This window comes from Cetorhinus maximus, chromosome 9 (genome assembly GCF_964194155.1).
Source record: "Cetorhinus maximus chromosome 9, sCetMax3.hap1.1, whole genome shotgun sequence".
NCBI lineage: Eukaryota > Metazoa > Chordata > Chondrichthyes > Lamniformes > Cetorhinidae > Cetorhinus > Cetorhinus maximus.
Genome location: NC_135887.1, coordinates 119,348,359 through 119,369,412, shown reverse-complemented (window position 1 = coordinate 119,369,412; position 21,054 = coordinate 119,348,359). Strand labels below are relative to the sequence as shown.

The following is a 21,054-nucleotide window of genomic DNA, read 5'->3' as shown; positions in this document are numbered from 1 at the left end:
ATCTAAGGAATGTGCTAATTAAGGGTAGAAAGCAGGACAAGCAAGGTACAGATAGCCCTAGTGGGGGTGGGGTGGGGTGAAGGAATCGAAAAAGGCTAAAAGGTAGAGATAAAACAATGGATGGAAATACATTTAATAATAATGGAAATAGGTGGGAAAAGAAAAATCTATATAAATTATTGGAAAAAAAAGGTAGGGGTGGGGGGAGAGATCGGAAAAGGGGTGGGGATGGAGGAGAGAGTTCATGATCTAAAATTGTTGAACTCAATATTCAGTCCAGAAGGCTGTAAAGTGCCTAGTCAGAAGATGAGGTGCTGTTCCTCCAGTTTGCGTTGAGCTTCACTGGAATAATGCAGCAAGCCAAGGATGGACATGTGGGCATGAGAGCAGGGCGGAGTGTTGAAATGGCAAATGACAGGGAGGTCTGGGTAATGCTTGCGGACAGACCGAAGGTGTTCCACAAAGCGGTCACCCAATCTGCGTTTGGTCTCTCCAATGTAGAGGAAACCGCATTGGGAGCAACGAATGCAGTAGACTAAATTGAGGGAAGTGCTAGTGAAATGCTGCTTCACTTGAAAGGAGTGTTTGGACCCTTGGACGGTGAGGAGAGGGGAAGTTGCACCTTCTGCGGTTGCATGGGAAGGTGCCGTGGGAGGGGGTTGAGGTGTAGGGGGTGATGGAGGAGTGGGCCAGGGTGTCCCGGAGGGAACGATCCCTGCGGAATGCCACCGGGGGGGGGGGGGGGGGGTGAAGGGAAGATGTGTTTGGTGGTGGCATCATGCTGGAGTTGGCGGAAATGTCGGAGGATGATCCTTTGAATGCGGAGGCTGGCGGGGTGATAAGTGAGGACAAGGGTGACCCTATCATGTTTCTGGGAGGGAGAGGAAGGTGTGAGGGCGGATGCACAGGAGCTGGGCCGGACACGGTTGAGGGGCCTGTCAACCACCGTGGGTGGAAAACCCCTTTTTTTTCCCAATAATTTATATAGATTTCTCTTTTCCCACCTATTTCCATTATTTTTAAATGTATTTCCATCGTTTTATCTCTACCTTTTAGCCTTTTTCGATTCCTTCACCCCACCCCACCCCCACTAGGGCTATCTGTACCTTGCTTGTCCTGCTTTCTACCCTTAATTAGCACATTCCTTAGATAATATCACCACCTTCAACACCTCTTTGTCCTTTTGTCTATCTCCACCTATCACTGGCCCTCTATCCAGCTCTACTTGTCCCACCCCACCTTAAACCAGCTTATATTTCACCTCTCTTCTATTTTTACTTAGTTCTGTTGAAGAGTCATACGGACTCGAAACGTTAACTGTGTTCCTCTCCGCAGATGCTGCCAGACCTGCTGAGTTTTTCCAGGTATTTTTATTTTTATTTTTGTTTTTGTTTATAATCTCTTTGCCTTTGCACTCAGGTCTGTAAAACCTATTCTTGAGATAAGAGGACTGTCCTTTGTGGAGGGATCAGATAGAATGGGCCTACATTCTCTGGAGTGAAGAAGAAAAAAGGTGATCACATTGAAAAGTATAAAATTAAATGCTCAACAAGGTAGATGCTGAGACACTGCTTCCTCTGGCTGGCATGTTTAGAATTGCAGGAGGTCAGAGTCTCTGGATAAAAAAAATCAGCCATTTAGGACTAGGATGAAGCTACAGTTCTTTTCAAGAGGTTTATGAATCTTTGGAATTTTTTTATCCCATTGGGCTGCAGATGCTTAGTCACCAAGAGGGACATTGATAAGATTGTTGGGGTCTACTGGAATCCAGGAATATGAGCCTCTTATGGGAAAATGGAATTGATGCAGGAGTTCAGCCATGATCTTAGTGAATAGCAGTGCAGGCTCCAGGAGCCATATAGCCGATGTCTGATCCTATTTATGTTCTTATGTACCTTAAATACATCTTTCTGATGATCAAGGAGGAACAAAACCAAGAGATCAGCTTTCCCTTTTGGAAGGTTCTTATTAAAAACTATGGCTTTACCGAAAGTCCTCTTCATCAAAATTCTATTCTCAACCTGGGGGTGGGGGGGGAAAAATAGATAAGATACTGCTCACTTATTTATGACATCAAGAGATTAAACTTTGCAAGCTCACTTCTGATGTTACAGAAAAAAATGACCAACCATTAAAGTCCAACCAAAAACCTTACAATTAAACGAGTCCATTAAAAGCCAAGTCCTTAAGATTATGCACTTACCCCCTTCTGTAAGGCAATGGTTGAAGGCTGTGCGGTAACAGCCATGAAATGCAACAGCCTCCTCAGCTCTTCCCGATTCTTGGAATCCAGAAGCTTTAGACATAGCTGTGTTGCCTCCAGCGCTGGTTCGAACTTTCCATTTACTGTAAAAGAAAGTAAGTGATGGTAAACAGTGCATAGACACAAGCTAGCAAGTCAAAAGATCAAGATCTCAGTGTGCCCTCCAGTCTCAAATTTATCTCTGGCGAGAAGGTAGTATGGGTACCATGATTTGCCTCCACATCCACAGACCAGATGCAGAAACTGAGCCAAAAGTTTCAGCTCACAGGAAGAGCACATAACCGTTTAGTTCTTTGAGCTTGTTATGCCATTGGATTAGATCACAGCCAATTCCATCTACCCACCTTGGTTCCTTATTCCTCAAAATGCCTGTTGAACAAAAATTGTAAAAATTCAAAAATTTAAGTACAGTTAAAATTTAAGTACAGTTAAAATGGCACACCTATTGACAATGGATAAAATTTAGCTGTTCATTCTTTTGGGCCCCCTGCTTCCCATCTACAACTGAATATAATCCTCACACACCCTCAAACTCACAGAATAGGTGTGATTGGGCAACGTATCAGAGGATACCCCGTGATTTACAGAAACAAGAAATCGCTGCCACCAAAAATAGATTCCTTTAAAAAAAAAGACTGCAATTTAACCATTTACTGCTGATAGTGTCCTATAATAAAATCCAATGTTTGTTTAGAGTCTTTGCTATTCCAGTATAGAATTATCTCCTTTAATTGGAAGCTTAAAAACCTCAATATTAAGTCTCAAATCTGGATGTTTAAGAGGCATTTTCAAACGGATGAAAAATTTATATGGACACGTTGTACGAGTAGAACCCAACCATCTACCCAACCCTTCAAACACCACCGGCCTCGCATGTGGCAAGAGGCTCCAGATCGCACATTGGACTTATCAGGGCTCAATTGAACTGCAGAGCTACATGGGAAAAGCACATACAGAAATATCTCCATCAGATTTTACTTCCTTTGTTAAGCATTTAAGAGCACTGTCTATACATTAAGTAGATTTTCTCAGGTACTTGATCTGTGGATTGAATTTTGAGCCCCGTCAGGGAGATGGGGGGGGTTGTGCAGGGGCAGCTGGGGGCGAGTGCGAACCCGATCGGCACCCCCGATTGGATGTGTGCCACCATTTTACGTGGACGGCCAATTAAGGCACGCCCGAAAGCGCTGAGCACTCCCTGTGCGGGGAGGGGGGAGTCTGGAACGCGCTCTTTCGCGCGTGTAGAATTGCCTCGGAGATATGTTTAAGTTTAAAATTTCTAAATAAAGTGAAAACTTTTAAAACATGTCCCTTCATGTGACAGTGTCACATGAACTGGGATATATCAATGAATTTTTTTGTTTAAAAAATTATATTGAATTTTTAAACACTTCATGAAACCTCATCCCGCCCGTGGATGAGGTTCCATGAAAAATGCGAAGGCCGCCTGGGCTCTTCGCCTGCCCCGCGCCAACCTTAAGGTTGGACAGGCAGCTCATTTAATTGTTTAGATTAGTTTTTAAATAGGCTTTAATAGGCCTTTGACAGTTTGGCGGGCGCACAGCTGACTCAGCTGCGTGCCCGCCAAACTGAAAATCTAAATGGCGCGCGGTGACATCGGGACACCTGCATGACATCACCGCAGGTCATTTCACGTGTCGGCAAGCAGGCCCCGCCCTCCAACCGGAGATTTCAGCCGTTTCTTTTTTAAAAAGTTACATTCTAATGCAAATGAACGAAGCATTAGTGTCAGTGAATTAGCAACATTAATTAGAATGGAGGCATAACGCTACATGACTGAAACTCTGCTTCAGCCAGGCCGGAACTGGGAATGGCCTGGTTTCTCTGCTGTAAATTTTATGTAAATACTTTCAATGAGAGAAGGAAGCAAAAAAAAAAGGGAGGAAGGATGGGGTTTCTCTTAAATTAAGACAATTACAGCCATTGAACAGAAATTTTAAAAATTTCAGTGGTGGCATTCAGCCTCCGCTTGGGCTGGCATGTGAAAAGAATAAATCTATTATCATGTTGAGTGTATGAGAACTGGCATTTATACTCAGGACACTCCAAAGATCTTCAGTCACAGTCAATGTTAACTTTGAAGTGCAGTCATATCCTGCAGACCAACAGCAAACCATTTACAAGCCAAGATCTCAAATAGCAATGGTGATAAGTTACTATTTTGGAGAGAAATAAAATGGTAGCCAGGGAAATTCCATCGTTTTACCTTAACTATTGCCACAGGGTCTTTTACGTCCACCTGAACAGACCAGATGGGGTCGTGGTTGAATGTCTCAACGGAATCAACATCTCCAACCGCAGAACATTCCTTCAGTATTGGACCGAGGTATAAACTTTGATTATGTACTCAAATCCTGGTACATTAAATAGCGTACGAGAATGAAATTTTTTTTAAATTAGGAAGATAAGCTGTCAATGAATGCAGGACAGGCAGGGTAGCAGAATGGGCAGATGCAATTCAATGCATAGAAATGTGCTAATAAACTGGGTGGTGTGAAAAGTGGGGGAGAATAACAGAACAAACAGCACCTGGATTGTTTTTACTTGTTAGCAACTTGATGGGGGTAGGGAACGAGAATAATATATATTTTTTAAAGAGACAGGTTAATTTGCCCCAAATGGTTATCGAAAACATTTAGATAAAACGTAAAGGCTACAGGGGATTGGAAATTGGATTCAGAACAGATAATTGCATTGAAGAATTAGCATGTGTGTTTTTACTGTTCAAGGCGAGGGTGGTTACTGTTGCATTCTAAATATTTTCCATTTCAGTGAAGGCATCAAGCACCAGGCGGGTATAAAACAGCAATGCAGTAAAACTGCCTCTATGCTGCCCCAACTCTAGGGCACCTAGCCTACTGTACTTTGTCCCCCAAAAAAATATACGTCATTCAAAATTTCTGTAAGCGCATTACATGACCAAAGTTGACATTACATAAGGTGTTAAACTAAATCTGTTTCTGCCAATACTGTACGTTATTCATTTTGTTTACAAACAGTTAATATTTACAATACTCATTACATCTGAAACACAGCCCAAGTCGTTTTACCCAGTTTCTAGTCCCCTGGTATTTCATGGTTGAAAGGCCTTAGGTGGTGGCCTTTCCCAATTGCATCTTTTGAGGCATTTGCCCCAAGCTTTAATGTGTCCCTCAGCGTACAGTCCTGGACTTTGAATGTGCCTGTCTGCAACTGTCTTGGACAAGTCTTTGCACTGGAAGAGGAGCAAGTTTTGGACAGACCAAAGACTGCCTTTCAAGGGGTTAATGTTTCTCTCAGTGTGCATCCTTCAGAACAGCCCATAGAGCACAGAGTCCTGCAACACAGAATTACTCAGGATGAACCGGACAAAAACCACTGCAGCTCTTCCCAGACCTTTTTAAACAGCACATTCCAGAAGGTGCTGGACAATGGCCTCTTCACCAGGAGGAGTGTTTAGGCATGCAGGAGAGATCTGATAGGGAGGACCCTTACCATCAGCCAAGCTACATCTTGGTGCTTGCAAACAAGACTTTCAAGTAAGCACAAAAAGTGACATGCTTCCATTGCCAACACCAGTCTCTGGGCCCTTGGAGCAAAATCATCATTTAGTACCAAATGCAAGGAGAGTTCAGTGCCTTAGATCCATGTTCAGTTGGAAGTGGAGTGAAACTGGTCAAACTCACTTTGTATGGGGCCCTTACAGCCAAGAGAAAGGAGACTTGATCTTGGCTAAATGTACACCCAAGTTCAAGGTAGAAGACTCGTGTCCAATCCACTTATTTCTACAGTTCCATTACATAAAAAGTTTGCACATAACTGGTTTACATGTTTCACAGGTGGGGAAAACATGTGATTTGTCCAATTAAGTATGGTGATATTTCTAACAATGCTAAATAAAGGCATTTCTGGCATTAATTTATTCCATTTATAGGTTACCTGAGAAATTCAACTGTGTTCCTCAGCTGACATTTGAATCCTGTTCAGTACAGGAATTACAAATCACTGTCATGGGTTCCTTTGCATTCCCTTCCAAGTTTTAATTGATCGGCCTGTTCATTTTATTGTATTATCGCCAAAACTGCCAACAGCATTGTTTCCTTTTCAATTAATAGATTAAGATTTGCATCAAGTCTTAAAATATACCAGTTCAAACAGTGCAAAGTAAAACTAGGGCAGAGGCATATCATTTAGAACTAATTAATTGATGCCAGTCTTCAAGACGAAATAGTGACGGTTAACACAAGGCCAATAACCACAACAGGCCTCAATCTTTAAGACTGGATTTGACATCAAACCAAGGCTCTTGTGCCCTCCATGGTGGATATCAGACCATTGACTCCCTCTACCGCAGGTAAACTGTGACTGTGTACCATCTAAAAAGATGCACAGCAGTAACTCGCCAAGGTTCCTTTGGCAGCATCTTCCAAATCCATAACCTCTCCAGCCTTGAAGGGCAAAGGCAGCAGCAGACACACGAGAATACCACATTCAAGCTCCTGCTACACTATCCTGACTTGGAAAGATAATTCCTCTTCCTTTGTTGTTGCTGCCAAGTAAAAAACCTAGAACTCCCTAACACTTGTGGGTGTACCTAAAACAGACAGGACGCAGCGGTTCAAGGCAGCTCATCATCACTTTCTCAAAAGTGAGATAGAGGTGGGCAACAAAAACTGGCCTTGCCAGTGACACCCACATCTCATGAATGAATACAACAAAGAAAGCAAAGATCCCATGGCACAATTTTGAATAAAAACAGGGTAGTTCTTGATGTCTCGACCAATATTTATCCCTCAGCCTTGCTCGTTCCAGCACCCTTCCATCTATGAAGGACGGACACGCAGCAAACAAATTCAATTCACATAAGGTGTCTTCATATGGTGCACCTTTGCTGATGGCAGAGCCACAAGTGCTGCATACAAAGCTACCAAGTGTTGTTGTGGGTTGTTTTTGGTATTGGTACCAGTTTCCAAGCTGCTGTAGTCACTGGTCATCGTGGTGGTGCACACCAGCCCACAGGAGAAGTCACCATTTAAATCTGTCCTTAGCTAGGGGCTCCCAGGTGTGATAACTGACATTAAAGGCATTCATGACATGCTTGCAAACATACTTAAAGCAAAGCTTTGGGTGTCCTACTCATTGTCCAGCCAAGTCCTTGGGTATGCAACTTGTCTTCCGCCCTGCGGACCTGCCCAAGCCATTAAAACCACCCCTGTTGAGGAGTTCTACCAAAATTGGGAGCTCCGCCTTTGAGAGGACTGCTGCATTTGTGATTTTGTCCTGCCTAGATATACCTAAAATGCTCCACAGACAGTGATGATGGAAGATGGCAAATGTTGAGCTTCTTTTCCACAAGCTGTCCATGTTTCACAGCCTTATCCTCAAATCAACATGACTAGCAGATTATTTAATCATTAACAGGGTGTTTGTTGGACCTTGTGAACAAATTGGCTGTGGCATTTCCTACATTAGTCACAGAATCACAGTGCAGAAGAGGCCCTTAGGCCCATCGAGTCTGCACCAATACGTGAGAAACACCTGACCTACCTACCTAATCCCATTTACCAGTACTTGGCCCATAGCCTTGAGTGTTTGTACTTTACAAGTACATGAGTAATTGGGTTGTAAAATACTTTGGAACATCTAAGTAGCAAGATGTACTATATAAATGCAAGTTTTCTTTGCTGAAACGGAGTTATAAACAAATCATTGATCTTTTCCTGTTATACACTGAATTGCAAGCTCCATACAGTAACAGTATATTTATCATTTTAGCTGTGGAGGGAGTTTGGAAGAGAAGAGGATGGAACTGGGTAAAAAGTTTCAACAGTAATTCATTATAAAAACCACAAAACTGCTCACAATCCCATCCTGCCACCCAACAACAATAGGGCAGATTTAGGGAAGTTGTTTCCACACGTGGCTAAGACCAGAACTAAAGGCTACAATATAAGACAGACAGTCACTACTCAATCCAATAGGGAATTCAGGGAACACTTTATCCAGAGGGTGGAAACACAAGGAGTAGTTTATGTAAATATTAGAGATGCATTTAAAGGGGAAGCTGGGAATACACAAGGAAGGAGTAGGATATGTTGTTGGGGTTAGATGTAGGGTGAGAGGAAGCTTGTGTGGAGCAGAAACACTAGTGTGGACCAGTTGGGCTGAATGGCCAATTTCCATGCTGGAAGCACTATGTAAACCAGCCATCAGTTTTATAACTAAAGAGGGTTAACATGAAGGTGAATCAGTTGCTTGCTGTAATGGAAGTTGATTTTTATAGAATCAGAAAATAACCATTACGTGCAAAAGATAAGCACCACTTAACAGAACATAAAAGGGATATCTATCTGCACATTAAAGTATTTAGAAAAATATTTGACATTGAAATGTAAACATTGATAAGCCAAATTAGTTTCAGGACTATTCTGAACTGACTACAATTAATGTTGATTCTCTCAGTTTCCCTTCTTATAACAAAGGGAGAAGAAAGCGAAACAAAAACAGAAAATGCTGAAAAAAACTCAGCAGGTCTAACAGCATCTGTGGAAAGGCAGAGTTAACGTTTTTCAGTCCATATGACTTCTTCAGAGAAACAAGCACTGCTACAGTGCATTAGGCTGGTAGGAAGCGGTTGATATGTTATTACTCTCTATGCCAGAGGCAGAATAACTAGGCTTGAACCCCCTACTGCTCCTCCAGACTGTTCTCATTCCCCTAACAACTTTCAATATGAAAATGGAGACTTGGTAATTGGTCATACAAAATAGGAGGAGTGAACTGCATGACCCCTCGAGCCGCCTCTGCCATTCAATAGGATTGTGGCTGATCATCTGCCTCAAATCCACTTCCTCCGCATCCCACCCCCCCAACCAATCCCGAGAGATCAAAATTCTATCTATCTAAGCTATAGGCACCAAATTAGAAGACCCTCTACAAAGGGCAAGATGGATATATTATGGCTCAGTGCAGAGTTTGTCAAGCATTTGGTGTAAACAGAATAACTCTCTCCCACAAAATATCCAAGTCATTGGAATGGATTGATACACCAGAGCAGATAATGGCACTTCTCTCCAATTACATACTTCCCTGATCACTCACTGTAAAATGCCACTGATTACAACTTGCACAATCTATTCAGGTTGCTTACCAATACATTTCTTGACAACTTGACATTTCTCAAAATGTGTTACCAGTGCTGGTATAAAGGATACTGGGATAATTGGCAGGGGAATAAATGGGTTGTATTGCTACTGTACAAGGTGTTGGCTACATCCCACTTGGGAGCACTGTGCAGATCATAAGAAATTAATTTTATTTATATAGCACCTTTCAAAACCTCGGTGGCTCTAAATGGTTTACAGCCAACTATGTACTTCTGAAGTGCAGTTGCTGTTGTAATGCAGGAAAATGCAGCATCCAACTTATGCACAGCAAGCTCCCACACACACACACGATAGATAATGTTTTTTTTTTTGACTTCTTTATAAAGATGTTTCCTAGCTCCTGATATGTGTTTTCTATAATGAAAATAAAAACACTTGATTCGTATGGTGCATAAGTATTGGCCAGGGTAACAGTGAGAACTTCCCAGCTCTTTGAATCAGTCCACAGGATCTTTTATATCCACCCAAGAGTGCAAGGGAGCTTTGGTTTAATGCCTCAACCAAAAGATAGTGCATTATCGAGGGAGCTCTGCATTAGAATGTCAGCCTAGATTTTGTTCTCAAGTCCAGGAAGTTGGATTTGAAGGTGAGAGTTCTACCCACTTAGCCACAGAATTATCCTCAAGGAAACAAAGCAAGCAACAAAATTGGATCCTGGCATCAGGAATCTGAATTCAAAAGGAAAAAGTTAGGCTTATTTTCTTTGGGAATGAGGAAACACTGAGCTGAGCCAATTAAAGTTCATTATGTAAAGATATTTGATTCATGTGAATCACTCACTAAAGTTCAAATACTAGTCCAATTTAAAATGAGAAGATAAATGAGAAAGGAAAGCAGGTAGTTTCACCCCCACTCAAGTTTAAGAGTTCTGCAAAAAGGTACCAGGGAGGGGGAGGGCAGGAAGATTATGGTTCTGACCAATATTTATCCCTCACCTAACATCACATAACCTGATTGAGAATGAGAGCGCGCAGATTTAAAGTAATTGCCAAACAAAGCAAACATGACAGGAGGAAAAACATTCTCATGCAGCAAGTGGTTAAGTTCTGGAATGTACTGCCCAAGTATGTGTGTTGGAGGCAGGTTCAATTGAGGCAAAAAGGAATTAAAAGGGAATCCGAAAAGGAACAATGTGCGGGGTGATGGGGAGACGGCAGGAGAATGGCACGAGGCGAGTTGCTCATTCAGAGCCATGCAGACATGGGCCAAATAGCCTTTCTTTTTGCTATAACAATTCTGATTAACAGGTCATTATTATAATGCTGTTTTCAGGACCTTGCTGTGCACAAATTGGCTGCCATGTTTCTTACATTACATCAGTCAGTGCACTAGTTGTAAAATGTTTTGGGACATCCTGAGGTCATGAAAGGCACTATATAAATTCAAGTTCCTTCTTTCATTGGAGCAATTAGTATAAGTGTGTTCAAGACAATAAGGAAAATTTTGGGACTGAGAAAAAAAGTGATTGAAGGAAATGGTGAAAAGCTCAGTAGGCAGATACGAGCCAATGGGCTTTTCTGGTTCCGAAAATGTTGTTTTCACAGAGATAAAGCGTTTCTGATCTTTAAGCTTACATTTTTCACCAGTGCCAAACATTTGGGATCAGTAGAAAATTGCACTTTAACCACATCCTATGATGAGCTGGAGGAAATTAGACTCCTCGTTAAGGTCACAATTCAGACAGTACCCCTCACCTTTGAGTCAGAAGGTTGTGGGTTCATGTCCCACTCCAGGACTTTGAACAAAAAATAAAATAAAAGTCAAGAACTGTGAATGTACTCGAAAGAGTTACATCTTCTTAATGAGGTGTCAGCTGTGGCTCAGTTCATAGCACCCTCGCCTTTGAATCAGAAGGTTGTGGGTTCATGTCCCACTCCCGGAAAAAAAAAGTCAACTGTGAATGTACTCGAAAGAGTTACAACACAACTTTTACAGACCATCATTGTCGTAAAATGCCCCATGGCATACAGGAACTATAGAGTAGCACAGCACAGAAGGCAGCCATTCAGTCCATTGAGTCTATGACAGTTCTTTCAAAGTTAGGCCCACTCTCCTGCCATTTCTCCATATCTCTGCAACTTTTCCTCCAAGTATTTATCCAATTCCCTTTTGAAAGCTACTACTGATTCTGTTCCCACCACCTCACCATGCTGTGCATTCCAAATGCTAACCACTTGTTGCATTAAAAAGTTCTCATATTGCCTCCGGTTGTTCTGCCCATCACCTTAAATCTGTGCTCTCATTATCAATTTTAATTATCAGGAAGTAGAAAGCGCAATATCAGTATGTGACTGTATTCATAATCTTGACGCCTGGCCTACTAATCTGGACATGAGTTCAGTTTAGGAGTATAATCAGACAAAAATATTGACACCACACCAAAGGAGGAGACTTTAGGTCAAGTCAGAAGTAAGTTTTCCAGGAGAGGCTTAAAGAAATTTGGGGAGGGAATTCCTGAGCTTAGAATCCAGGCAGTTGAATGCACAACTGTCAAATGGTAGAGAAAAGGAAATAGAAACTAGTAGCTTTTCCAGCTCATGCAATATTCAAAGGATTCAAATTAGAAAATGGCCTTAAAGTTTGAATTTTAAAATTACATGAATTTGAATTCATACACAATCCAAGGCATTATTCTTAGCAAATCCGCCCCCAAGTAGAGTCAATTGTCAACTGTGCAGAGTCCAAAACCAATAAAGCACCAGATTCCAAAAAGGAGACAAGTGAAAGAGTTAGATCCATCACACCAAATTCAGAAACAAAGCTGTACTCTTCTCTCTAAGTGGTTACTTAATGAAATGCTTCTAATTCACTTGTTCAACCATCTTGTGACATTGAAAAACACAAAAGAAAAGACTTGCATTTACACAGTGCTTTTCATGACCACTGGACTTCTCAAAAGTGCTTTTACAGTCAATGAATTACCTTCCGAAGTGTCGGCACTTGTAACGTAGGAAACATTTGTATTTACATATGGCCATTTTCAACAAGATTTTCATTGAATGGTTTCATAATCATACAAACTCCTTTTCTTTAAGGGATATTTGAGATACAGGGCATTGTTGACTTCACTGTTGATATCAAGCAGATTTCTAATAATCTAAAATCTGATTAAAGTCTTAAGTTGCTGGCCTGTCACCAAAACCAATGTGCTGGCATTCCAGCAGACCAACTGCTTCATGATTTCCCAGGTAAGGAATTCTCAATACGATCAGGTCCCCAAAAAAAAGGGAGAAAATAAAACAGATTCAAGGTATGAAATGATTTTCATTGTTCCACCATTACCTTCAGCACAGTGTTACTGGGCTAGTAATCCAGTGGCCTGGACTAATGATCTGGAGACATGATTCAAATCCCACCATGGCAGCCGGGGAATTTAAATGTAATTAAATAAATCTGGAATAAGAAAGGGTCCCACTCACAAATCGGTTTTCCATTTCGGAAGCTGGCGAGGGCACCGGTTCCTCAGAGGAGTGCAGTCGGAGCCAAGTTTGTGGCATCATGAGCAGCTCGGCTGTATAGAAGTGGAGGAAAGAGAAAGGAAGAGCAACAGTGATAGGAGCTTCATTAGTTCAGGGAACAGATAGGTGTTTCTGCAGCCATAGGCATGACTCTGGGATGGTATGTTGCCTCACTGGTGCCAGGGTAAAAGGATGTCACCAAGCAGCTGCAGGACATTCTCCCGGGGGAGGGTGATCAGGCAGAGGTCATGGTCTACACTGGTACCAATGACTTAAGTAGGAAGGGGGATGTAGTCCTGCGATCAGAATTTAGGGAGCTAGTTGAAAATTAGCAAGCAGGGCCTCAAATGTAGTAATCTCCAGATTACTCCCGGTGCCATGTGCAAGCGAGTACAGAAATTGGAGGATAAGGCAGATGAATGCGTTGCCGGAAAGACAGTGGAGGAGGGCAAGCTTCAGATGCCACAAACACTGGGACTGGCTCTGGGGAAGGTGACCCTTGTACAAGCCAGGTGGGTTGCACCTGAACAGAGCTAGACTGAGTTCCTTGCGGGGCATCCTGCTGGGAGGGCTTTAAACTAACTCAGCAGGGGTGTGGGAACCAGGAGAGAATGAGGGGAGGAATACCAGGGTGCACAAAATACTGGGAGAGACAGATAGCACTAGTATGGAGAATAGTAAGTTAATAGGTAGAGTTGGAGTAAGGGAGAAAGTAATGAAGTCCAAATCAGGTTACTGTGCACGTATGTGAATGCACAGAGTATAGTAAATAAGATTGGGAGTTACAAGCACCGATTGCCATGTGGAAATATGTCGTTGTGGAGACCTGGCTCAAGGAAAGCAGGACTGGGTGTTAAATATTCCTGGGTACCAGGTGTTCAGAAAAGACAGGAAAGGAAGAAAAGGAGAAAGGGTGGCAGTATTGGTTAAGGAGAGCATTGCAGTGCTGAAGAAAGAGGATGTCCCAGAAGGTTCAAGGACAGAATTGATTTGGCTGGAGCGAAGGAACAAAAAGGGTACAATTACATTGCTCTGTGTAGTCTATACACTGCTAACTAGTGGAAAGAATGTAGAGGAACAAATTTGCAGGGAAATTACAGAGATGCAGACATTACAGAGTAGTTATAACAGGGATTTTAATTACCCAAATGTAGACTGGGACAGTGGTAGTGTAAAGGGCAGAGAGGGGCAAGAGTTCCTAGATTGTGTTCAGGATAATTTTCTACAGTATGTCTCCACTCCAAAAAGAAAGGATGCACTGTTGGACCTGGTTCCTGGAAATGAGGCGGACCAAATAGATCAAGTGTCAGTGAAGGAACATTTAGGAGATAGTGATCATTGTATCGTAAGGTTTAGGATGTCTGTAGAGAAGGACAATGAGCAATTCCAAGTAATAATAATTAACCGGGGGAAGAACAGAGCTGGGCCAGATAGACGGGAACCAAAGGTTGCCAGGAAAAACTGTAGCTGAACAATGGGCTACCTTCAAAAAAGAAATGGTTCGGGCTAAGTCAAGGTATATTCCCTCAATAGGGAGAGGTAGAGCAAACAAATCCAGAGCTCCCTGGATGAAAAGGGAGATAGAAATTAAGATAAAGAAGAAAAAGTGCACTTATGATTAGGTGTCAGGTAGAAAATACAATCAAGAACCAAGCGGAATACAGAAGGTTCAGAGGAGAGGTGAGAAAGCAAATAAGAGAAGCAAAGATGGATCATGAGAAAAGACTAGCAGCCAACATAAAAGGAGAATCCCAAAGTCTTTTATTGGCACAAATAGTAAGAGGGTGGTAAAAAGAGCAGGGCTGATTAGGGGCCAAAAAGGGGATTTACACATGGAGGCAAGGGGCATGTCTAAGCTGTTAAATGAATATTGTGCATCTGTATTTACCAAGGTAGCAGATGCTACCTAGGCCATGGTGACAGATGAGGAAACTCTGTCACTAGAAGGGTTCAAAATTAATAAGGAGGAAGTGTTGGATAAACTGTTGGTAATTAAAGTTGACAAGGCACCAGGACTGGATGAGATGCATCCAAGAATATTGAAGGAAGTTAAAAAGGAAATTGCAGGGGCAGTGGCCATAATCTTAGTCTTCCCTGGATGCAGGGGACATGCCAGAGGACCAGAGAATTGCAAACATTACACCCTTGTTCAAAAAGCTTGTAAGGATAAGCCCAGCAATTATGTACCAGTTTAACTTTAGTGGTGGGCAAGATTCTAGAAACAATTACTCAGGACAGAATTAATAGTCACATGGAAAAACGTGGGTTGATTTAGAAGAGCCAGCTTGGATTTCTAAAGGGGAAATTGTGTCTAAATAACTTGCTGGAGCTTTTTGAAGAGGTAACATAGAGGGTTAATGAGAGTAATGCTGTTGATGTGGTGTATATGGACTTTCAAAAGACATTCAATACAGTGCCACACAGAATTGAGAGAAAAGTTATAGCTCATGGAATAAAAAGGGACAGTAGCAACGTGGATACAAAATTGGCTGAGTAATAGGAAAGAGGGTAATGGTCAATGGATATTTTTCAGGGTGGAGGAAGATTTGTAGTGGAGTTCCCCAGGGGTCAGTATTGGGACCCTTGCTTTTCCCTGATATATATTAATAATCTAGATCTTGGCATAAAGTGGACAATTTCAAAGTTTGCGGATGATATGAAGCTTGGAAGCACTAAGCTGTGAGGAGCACAGTATAGAACTTTGAAAAGGACACAGGCATGTTGGAGGAGTGGGCAGATAGGTGGCAGATGAAGTTCAATGTGGAGAAATATGAGGTGATGCATTTTGGTAGGAATAACATGGAGACACAATATAAAATAAGGGGTCAATACTTAAAGGGGTGCAAGAGCACAATGACCTGGGTGTATGCGCATAGATCATTGAAGGTGGCAGGACAGGTGGACAGGACAGTTAATAAAGCATATAGTATCCTGGGCTTTATTAATAGGGGCATAGAATACAAGGGCAGGGAGATTATGCTGAGTTTATAAAAGACACTAGACAGACTTCAGCTGGAGTAGTGCGTGCAGTTCTGGGTGCCACACCTTAGGGAGGATGTGAACACATTGGAGAGTGTCCAGGAGAGATTTACAAGGATGGTTCCAGGGATGAGAAACTTGAGTTATGAAGATAGATTGGCGAGGTTGGGACTGTTCTCCTCGGAGAGAACAAGTCTAAGAGGAGATTTGATAGTGGTGTTCAATATCACGAGGGGGCTGGATAGAATAGATAGGGAGAAACTGTTCCTGCTCATCAAGGGTTGAACAATGAGGGGGCACAGGTTTAAAGTGATTTGCAAAGAAGCAAATGGTGATGTGAAAAAAAACTTTTCACACAAGTGGTTCGAATCTGGAATGCACTGCCTGGAGGTGTGGTGGAGACAGGTTCAATTAAGGCATTCAAGAGGGCATTAGATGATTTAAATAGATAATGTGCAAGGGTGCAGAAAAATGACACTAAGTCAATCCTCATTTGGACAGCCTGTGCAGAAACAATGAGCCAAATGGCCTCCTTCTGCACTGTTAACATTGTGATTCTGTGAAGCTAATACTGTAACTATGCAACCATGAAACTACTGGATTGGTATAAAAACCCATCATCTGGTTCACTGAAGTCCTTTAGGGAGTATACCCAGTCTAGCCTATATAATTCCACATAGCAATGTGATTGACTCTTAACGGCCCTCTGAAACAGCCTAGCAAGCCACTGTTGTACTTAAGGGACTTCATTACCACCTCAAGATCAATTAGCAATGAATGCTGGCCTTTCCAGCAACACTCAATCCTATGAATGAATGAATTGAATAAAAAGCTAGCTAAACCCCTAAACTCTGGAATTTCCTCCCTAAACTTCCCCACCTCTTTCCTCCTTTAAGAGGCTCCCTCTTTTGACCCAATATGTCATGTGTCCCCAATTTTGTCTGATAATTGGCTCGTTGAAGATATTGGGATGTTTTGCTACATGCAGGTTACTTCTGTATACTTGGGTAAACCATGAAATAACATTTCTGATAGAATCCTGGAAACATCTCCCCTTTCAAGAAGGTGATACACAAGAGCCAAGGGTTCCAAAGGCCAACTATTTGTTTTGACTGATGGCCTTTCAAGTTGCTGTGACAGATTCTGTAGAACAGCCCAATAAAGTGGAAGCAATGCTTATATTAAAAAAACTAGAAATTCTTGCTGTGCTAGGTGCTCATCCTTAATGATGCATTAACTACATTCCACACACAGCACCTCATTCTTAAAAAATCATGTCATTCATCATGACAAAAGAAATGCCAGTAAAATAAGATAGTGCAAGTTTGATATTGAGATAGTGAATGAAAGTGCACTTTAATATTCATGGTCCGTAATGCTTGATTGATAACCATTCACAATAAAAGGTGATTCCAAGTTCAATCCTTTACCTATCCTATGTTAGCTAATTGTTAGGTTCCTGGCCAGTTCCAGCATTTATATTGGGAGTCTGCAGATAGGAATGGAGATGCACAGGAAAACAGGCTCTTTCCAGCTTGATTATCCACATAATCCCTGCTGGGGGTGTACATGTAGATGGGTTAGATTGAATTGTGGCAGTTTTTCTCCTTCCCCAAATCAATTAGACTTAATAACCATTAACAAAACTTGCACAAAAATGGACCACTCCCCACAAATGTTATTTTAATTTAATAAGTTTGTTAAAGTTTTGATTTTTGGTATTGTCCCCTTTAAAGGGCTGTCATTTAGTTAATCAGTTTATCTGATTGCTCGAAAGGGTACAAGTTGACCATGAGGTCAAGAAACCAGGGATACGACAGTGGTTACACTTCAAAAAGTACTTAATTGGTTATAAAGCACTTTGGGTCATCCAGAGGTGATGGAAGTCACTGCACAAATACACCAGTCTTTTTTAAAAAAAAAGGATCACAATATTAGTCACCACCTTTTGGAAGGGCAGTAAATGGAGATAGGTTGCTCTCTCTAACCTGTTTTTCCCGTAAAGTCAAATGAGACTTGTATTTCCCAGCAGTCATGTATAGGGCTAAAGTGTACTGGTTATACCTTTGGACCCACCAAAAAGTCATTAATTCAAATACAGTTTGACCTATTTCAGTCAATTCCAATTTTGTCAACATATGCAGTTTGATATTGGAAGTTTCTATTGAATTAAATCAACCAACATCAGATGTTTTGCTTATTTATTCCATTCCTGTTTGTGGGAGCTTGTGTGCAAAATGTCTGTTAAGTGTCCTCACATTACAACAGTGACTGCACTTCACTGGCCGTAAAACACATTGGGACATACCGAGGATGTGAAATGTGCTACATAAATGCTAGCCAATAATTATTTCTGCATTAAACTGACCAGTGCATCTGAATCATGGTAACAGTCAGTTCCCAATACTCTATGAAGAATGAGTGAGAACCTGGCAGATCCTCCACTGAGCTGACTAACTAACATATTGCTAGCAACTCCATCACTGCCAGCTTGGCATAAGTTGCTGAGCAGGCACAGCATCCCCTTCACATCTTGTAGTCATGAATTCCAAAAATGAAGCAAGCTTGTGAGCGTTGATCTGGATACCACCAACCCCTGTGTTGGGGCCATCCGCTACAGCAAGATCAGAATGGAATTTACAAGTACAGAGATCCCAACAGGAAAAGCAAAGGGATGGACATGAAACTGACCAGAAGTTCCAAAATCCAACTACTGTAAATATAGCAGGAAGGAAACGACGCAGGGAATCTGTTGACATGAGTGCCAATGGACAAGCCTTCAGTGCTGTTGGGACATATATGATGATTTTAAGTAGGCCAGAGTTTATACAAAGTTATCGGTACTAGCAGAGAGATGGGACTTCACTTAAGCAGGACGATGACTAACAGACAGGACTACATCACCATAAATTTCTGGACTAGCCCTACTGAAGAGTGACCACGATTATCCAAGATTTTAAATGGTTCCTTAATGTTCCTAGTCCTCCACACTAAGTAATTGACTCTTAACAGTCTCTATGCTGCTAGATAAGCCACTAAAAAGCCACTGAAGTTGTGGCCAAGGCCAAATGTGGCAACTATAGATGGTTAATAAATATGGCTTTGCCCTCATTCCCAAGGGCATGCAATGCAAGATGAGGGAGCACACCAAGCATAACAGAGTGCTTAGATATAGGATTGTGCATTCTTGAAACAGTTTCTCACATCAGTAAGATACTGAGTGGAAAGCAGAGAAGGGCAAGGGGAGAGGCAAGAAAAGTGAGCATCAGTTGAACACCACAACTCTTCCTACCAGCTTCAAAGAGTGGCAGCACTAATGTTCTGGAATAGGAAACTGCACACTGACTCAGAGCAATTAGTAAGAACTGTTAAAGGTAACTAGTTTTATAAAAGTTCAATTACGTAAAAGGACCACATTGAATAAGATAAATCCAAGGCAAGGTCTTCAGGAAATCCAATTGCCAGTGTTCCTCATCAACAAGCATCCAGTAAGGATGAGCTCCAAGGAGTCATATTGGACTCAAAAAGTTTCTCTCTCCACAGATGATTTTTTTCAGCATTTTGCTTTTACTTCAGAATCAAGGCCTTGTTTGGATCATAGCTACTTTAGTATCGCTCCAATGAACAGATCTCAGATGGCACACAGGCTGGTAGCAAAACATTTTGGTGCTGAAATTACAGGATGCAGTGCAGGAGCAATCAATGATGAACCCAGATCTGTTTCTACTCAGGGAAGCCGACCATGAAACTGCTGAAAACTGAGTGAACAACTAGAAAAGCACACAAGAACAAAAAGGTGGCTAACTAAATACCATTCAGTCATTGACAGGTGTTTTGGTGCTTGCAAACATAAAAGCTCCATTTGTTTAGGGGGTCAAAAGTAATTGGGATGAATTCCTGCAAGAACCACTTGTTCAATTTTGAAATCAGATTTGGTGCTTCAAGCATGTCAAATCACTTGCCTGGATTCTCATTTCTCTCCAGATCTCCCAAGTGAGATTCCTGCAGATTCCTTTAGAAGGCAAAATAAAAATCACCACCAGATCTTGGCTCAAAGTACCCTCAAGGCACATGCACAGGTGAAAAAACCCAACTAACTTCATTTATAAAGCACATCACATAACCTCCAGATATCTCAAGCACTTTACAGCCAATTATGTGCTTTTTAAGTGTCACTGTAGTAATGTGTGAAACGTGGCAGACAATTTTCACACAAGATCCACAGCAGCAATGAGATAGCATCCAAATCATCTGTGGGTGATATTTGAAGGATAAATATTAATCACAATGCCCTGACCAATTCCCCTGGACTTGTGAAGCAGCGCCATGAAATTATTTCCATCCACCCAAGAGGGACAGACGCAACCTTGATGCAACCTCATCTGAAAAACCTCAAGGATGCTGGAACCCTCAAGTTGTAAAGGCTGTCACTTGGACATTTGGTGACTATTTGCAAAGCTTTTCAAAGTTCTATGGCAGCTTGTCTAATTGCTCTAGCTCCACACAAGCATAGACCATAAAAAAAGTACCAATTTTACAACTTTGTATCACATTACTGCTCAGTTCCTAGCCATTATAGCATAGTCACTGCAAATGGCTCCCAGTACCAAGATGCCACACAGAGTTACAAATACTGCAGTTATACTTACCAAGGAGCTCTGCAACGCCTGTGTGAATGTCAAAGTAGTCATTGGTGAGGAGAGGCTCTTTGGTTTGTTGGTAATACTTAGCAATGGGATCAAAAAGCAGCATTTTGCACTGGTCTACATCAGAAGACGATTCCGGAAGATTCCTACTGACCTCCACCACCGTGAGATCTGGGAGGAACTCCAATAAATCAATTGCAGACGACAGCCAATCATCTCCCCTAGGAGTGTGTGAAAATACAAGGATTAAATAGCCTCTAAAGACAGGCATTTTTTTGGAAAATTTTAGCTCTTAATGTATCCAACAGTACTTTTTTTTAAAAAAAGCCTAACCATTATACATAGATACAAACAGTTCTCCCTAAGCCAGTTTTTCATCCCTCTGCCCTTCCAGGCAGGAATTTCCACTAATACAGCAGATCTCCAATACCTCATGAGACTGTTCCTCATGGGAACCTACACATGAACAGGCTGCTCACCCTCATCTTCGCCCAAAGCAGTGACCTGCACTTAGAAGGCCAAGGGCAGCAGGTGTTTTGGAA

At 41.8% G+C, this 21,054-nt stretch overlaps 1 protein-coding gene across 4 annotated transcripts in view; it reads right to left on the bottom strand.

Moving 5' to 3' along the window:
• depdc7a (DEP domain containing 7, paralog a) overlaps positions 1 to 21,054 on the bottom strand; it is a 44,303-nt gene that overhangs the window by 3,332 nt on the left and 19,917 nt on the right. For 3 of the 4 annotated variants that reach the window (XM_078549458.1, XM_078549456.1, XM_078549459.1), the window contains exons 5-7: positions 20,516 to 20,733; positions 2,204 to 2,346; positions 1,896 to 2,021 (exon numbers count right to left, since the gene is read on the bottom strand). In XM_078549458.1, coding sequence (XP_078405584.1) covers positions 1,896 to 2,021; positions 2,204 to 2,346; positions 20,516 to 20,733 — 487 coding nt within the window. The remainder of the gene's footprint in view (positions 1 to 1,895; positions 2,022 to 2,203; positions 2,347 to 20,515; positions 20,734 to 21,054) is intronic. The other variant, XM_078549460.1, reaches the window with a different exon arrangement.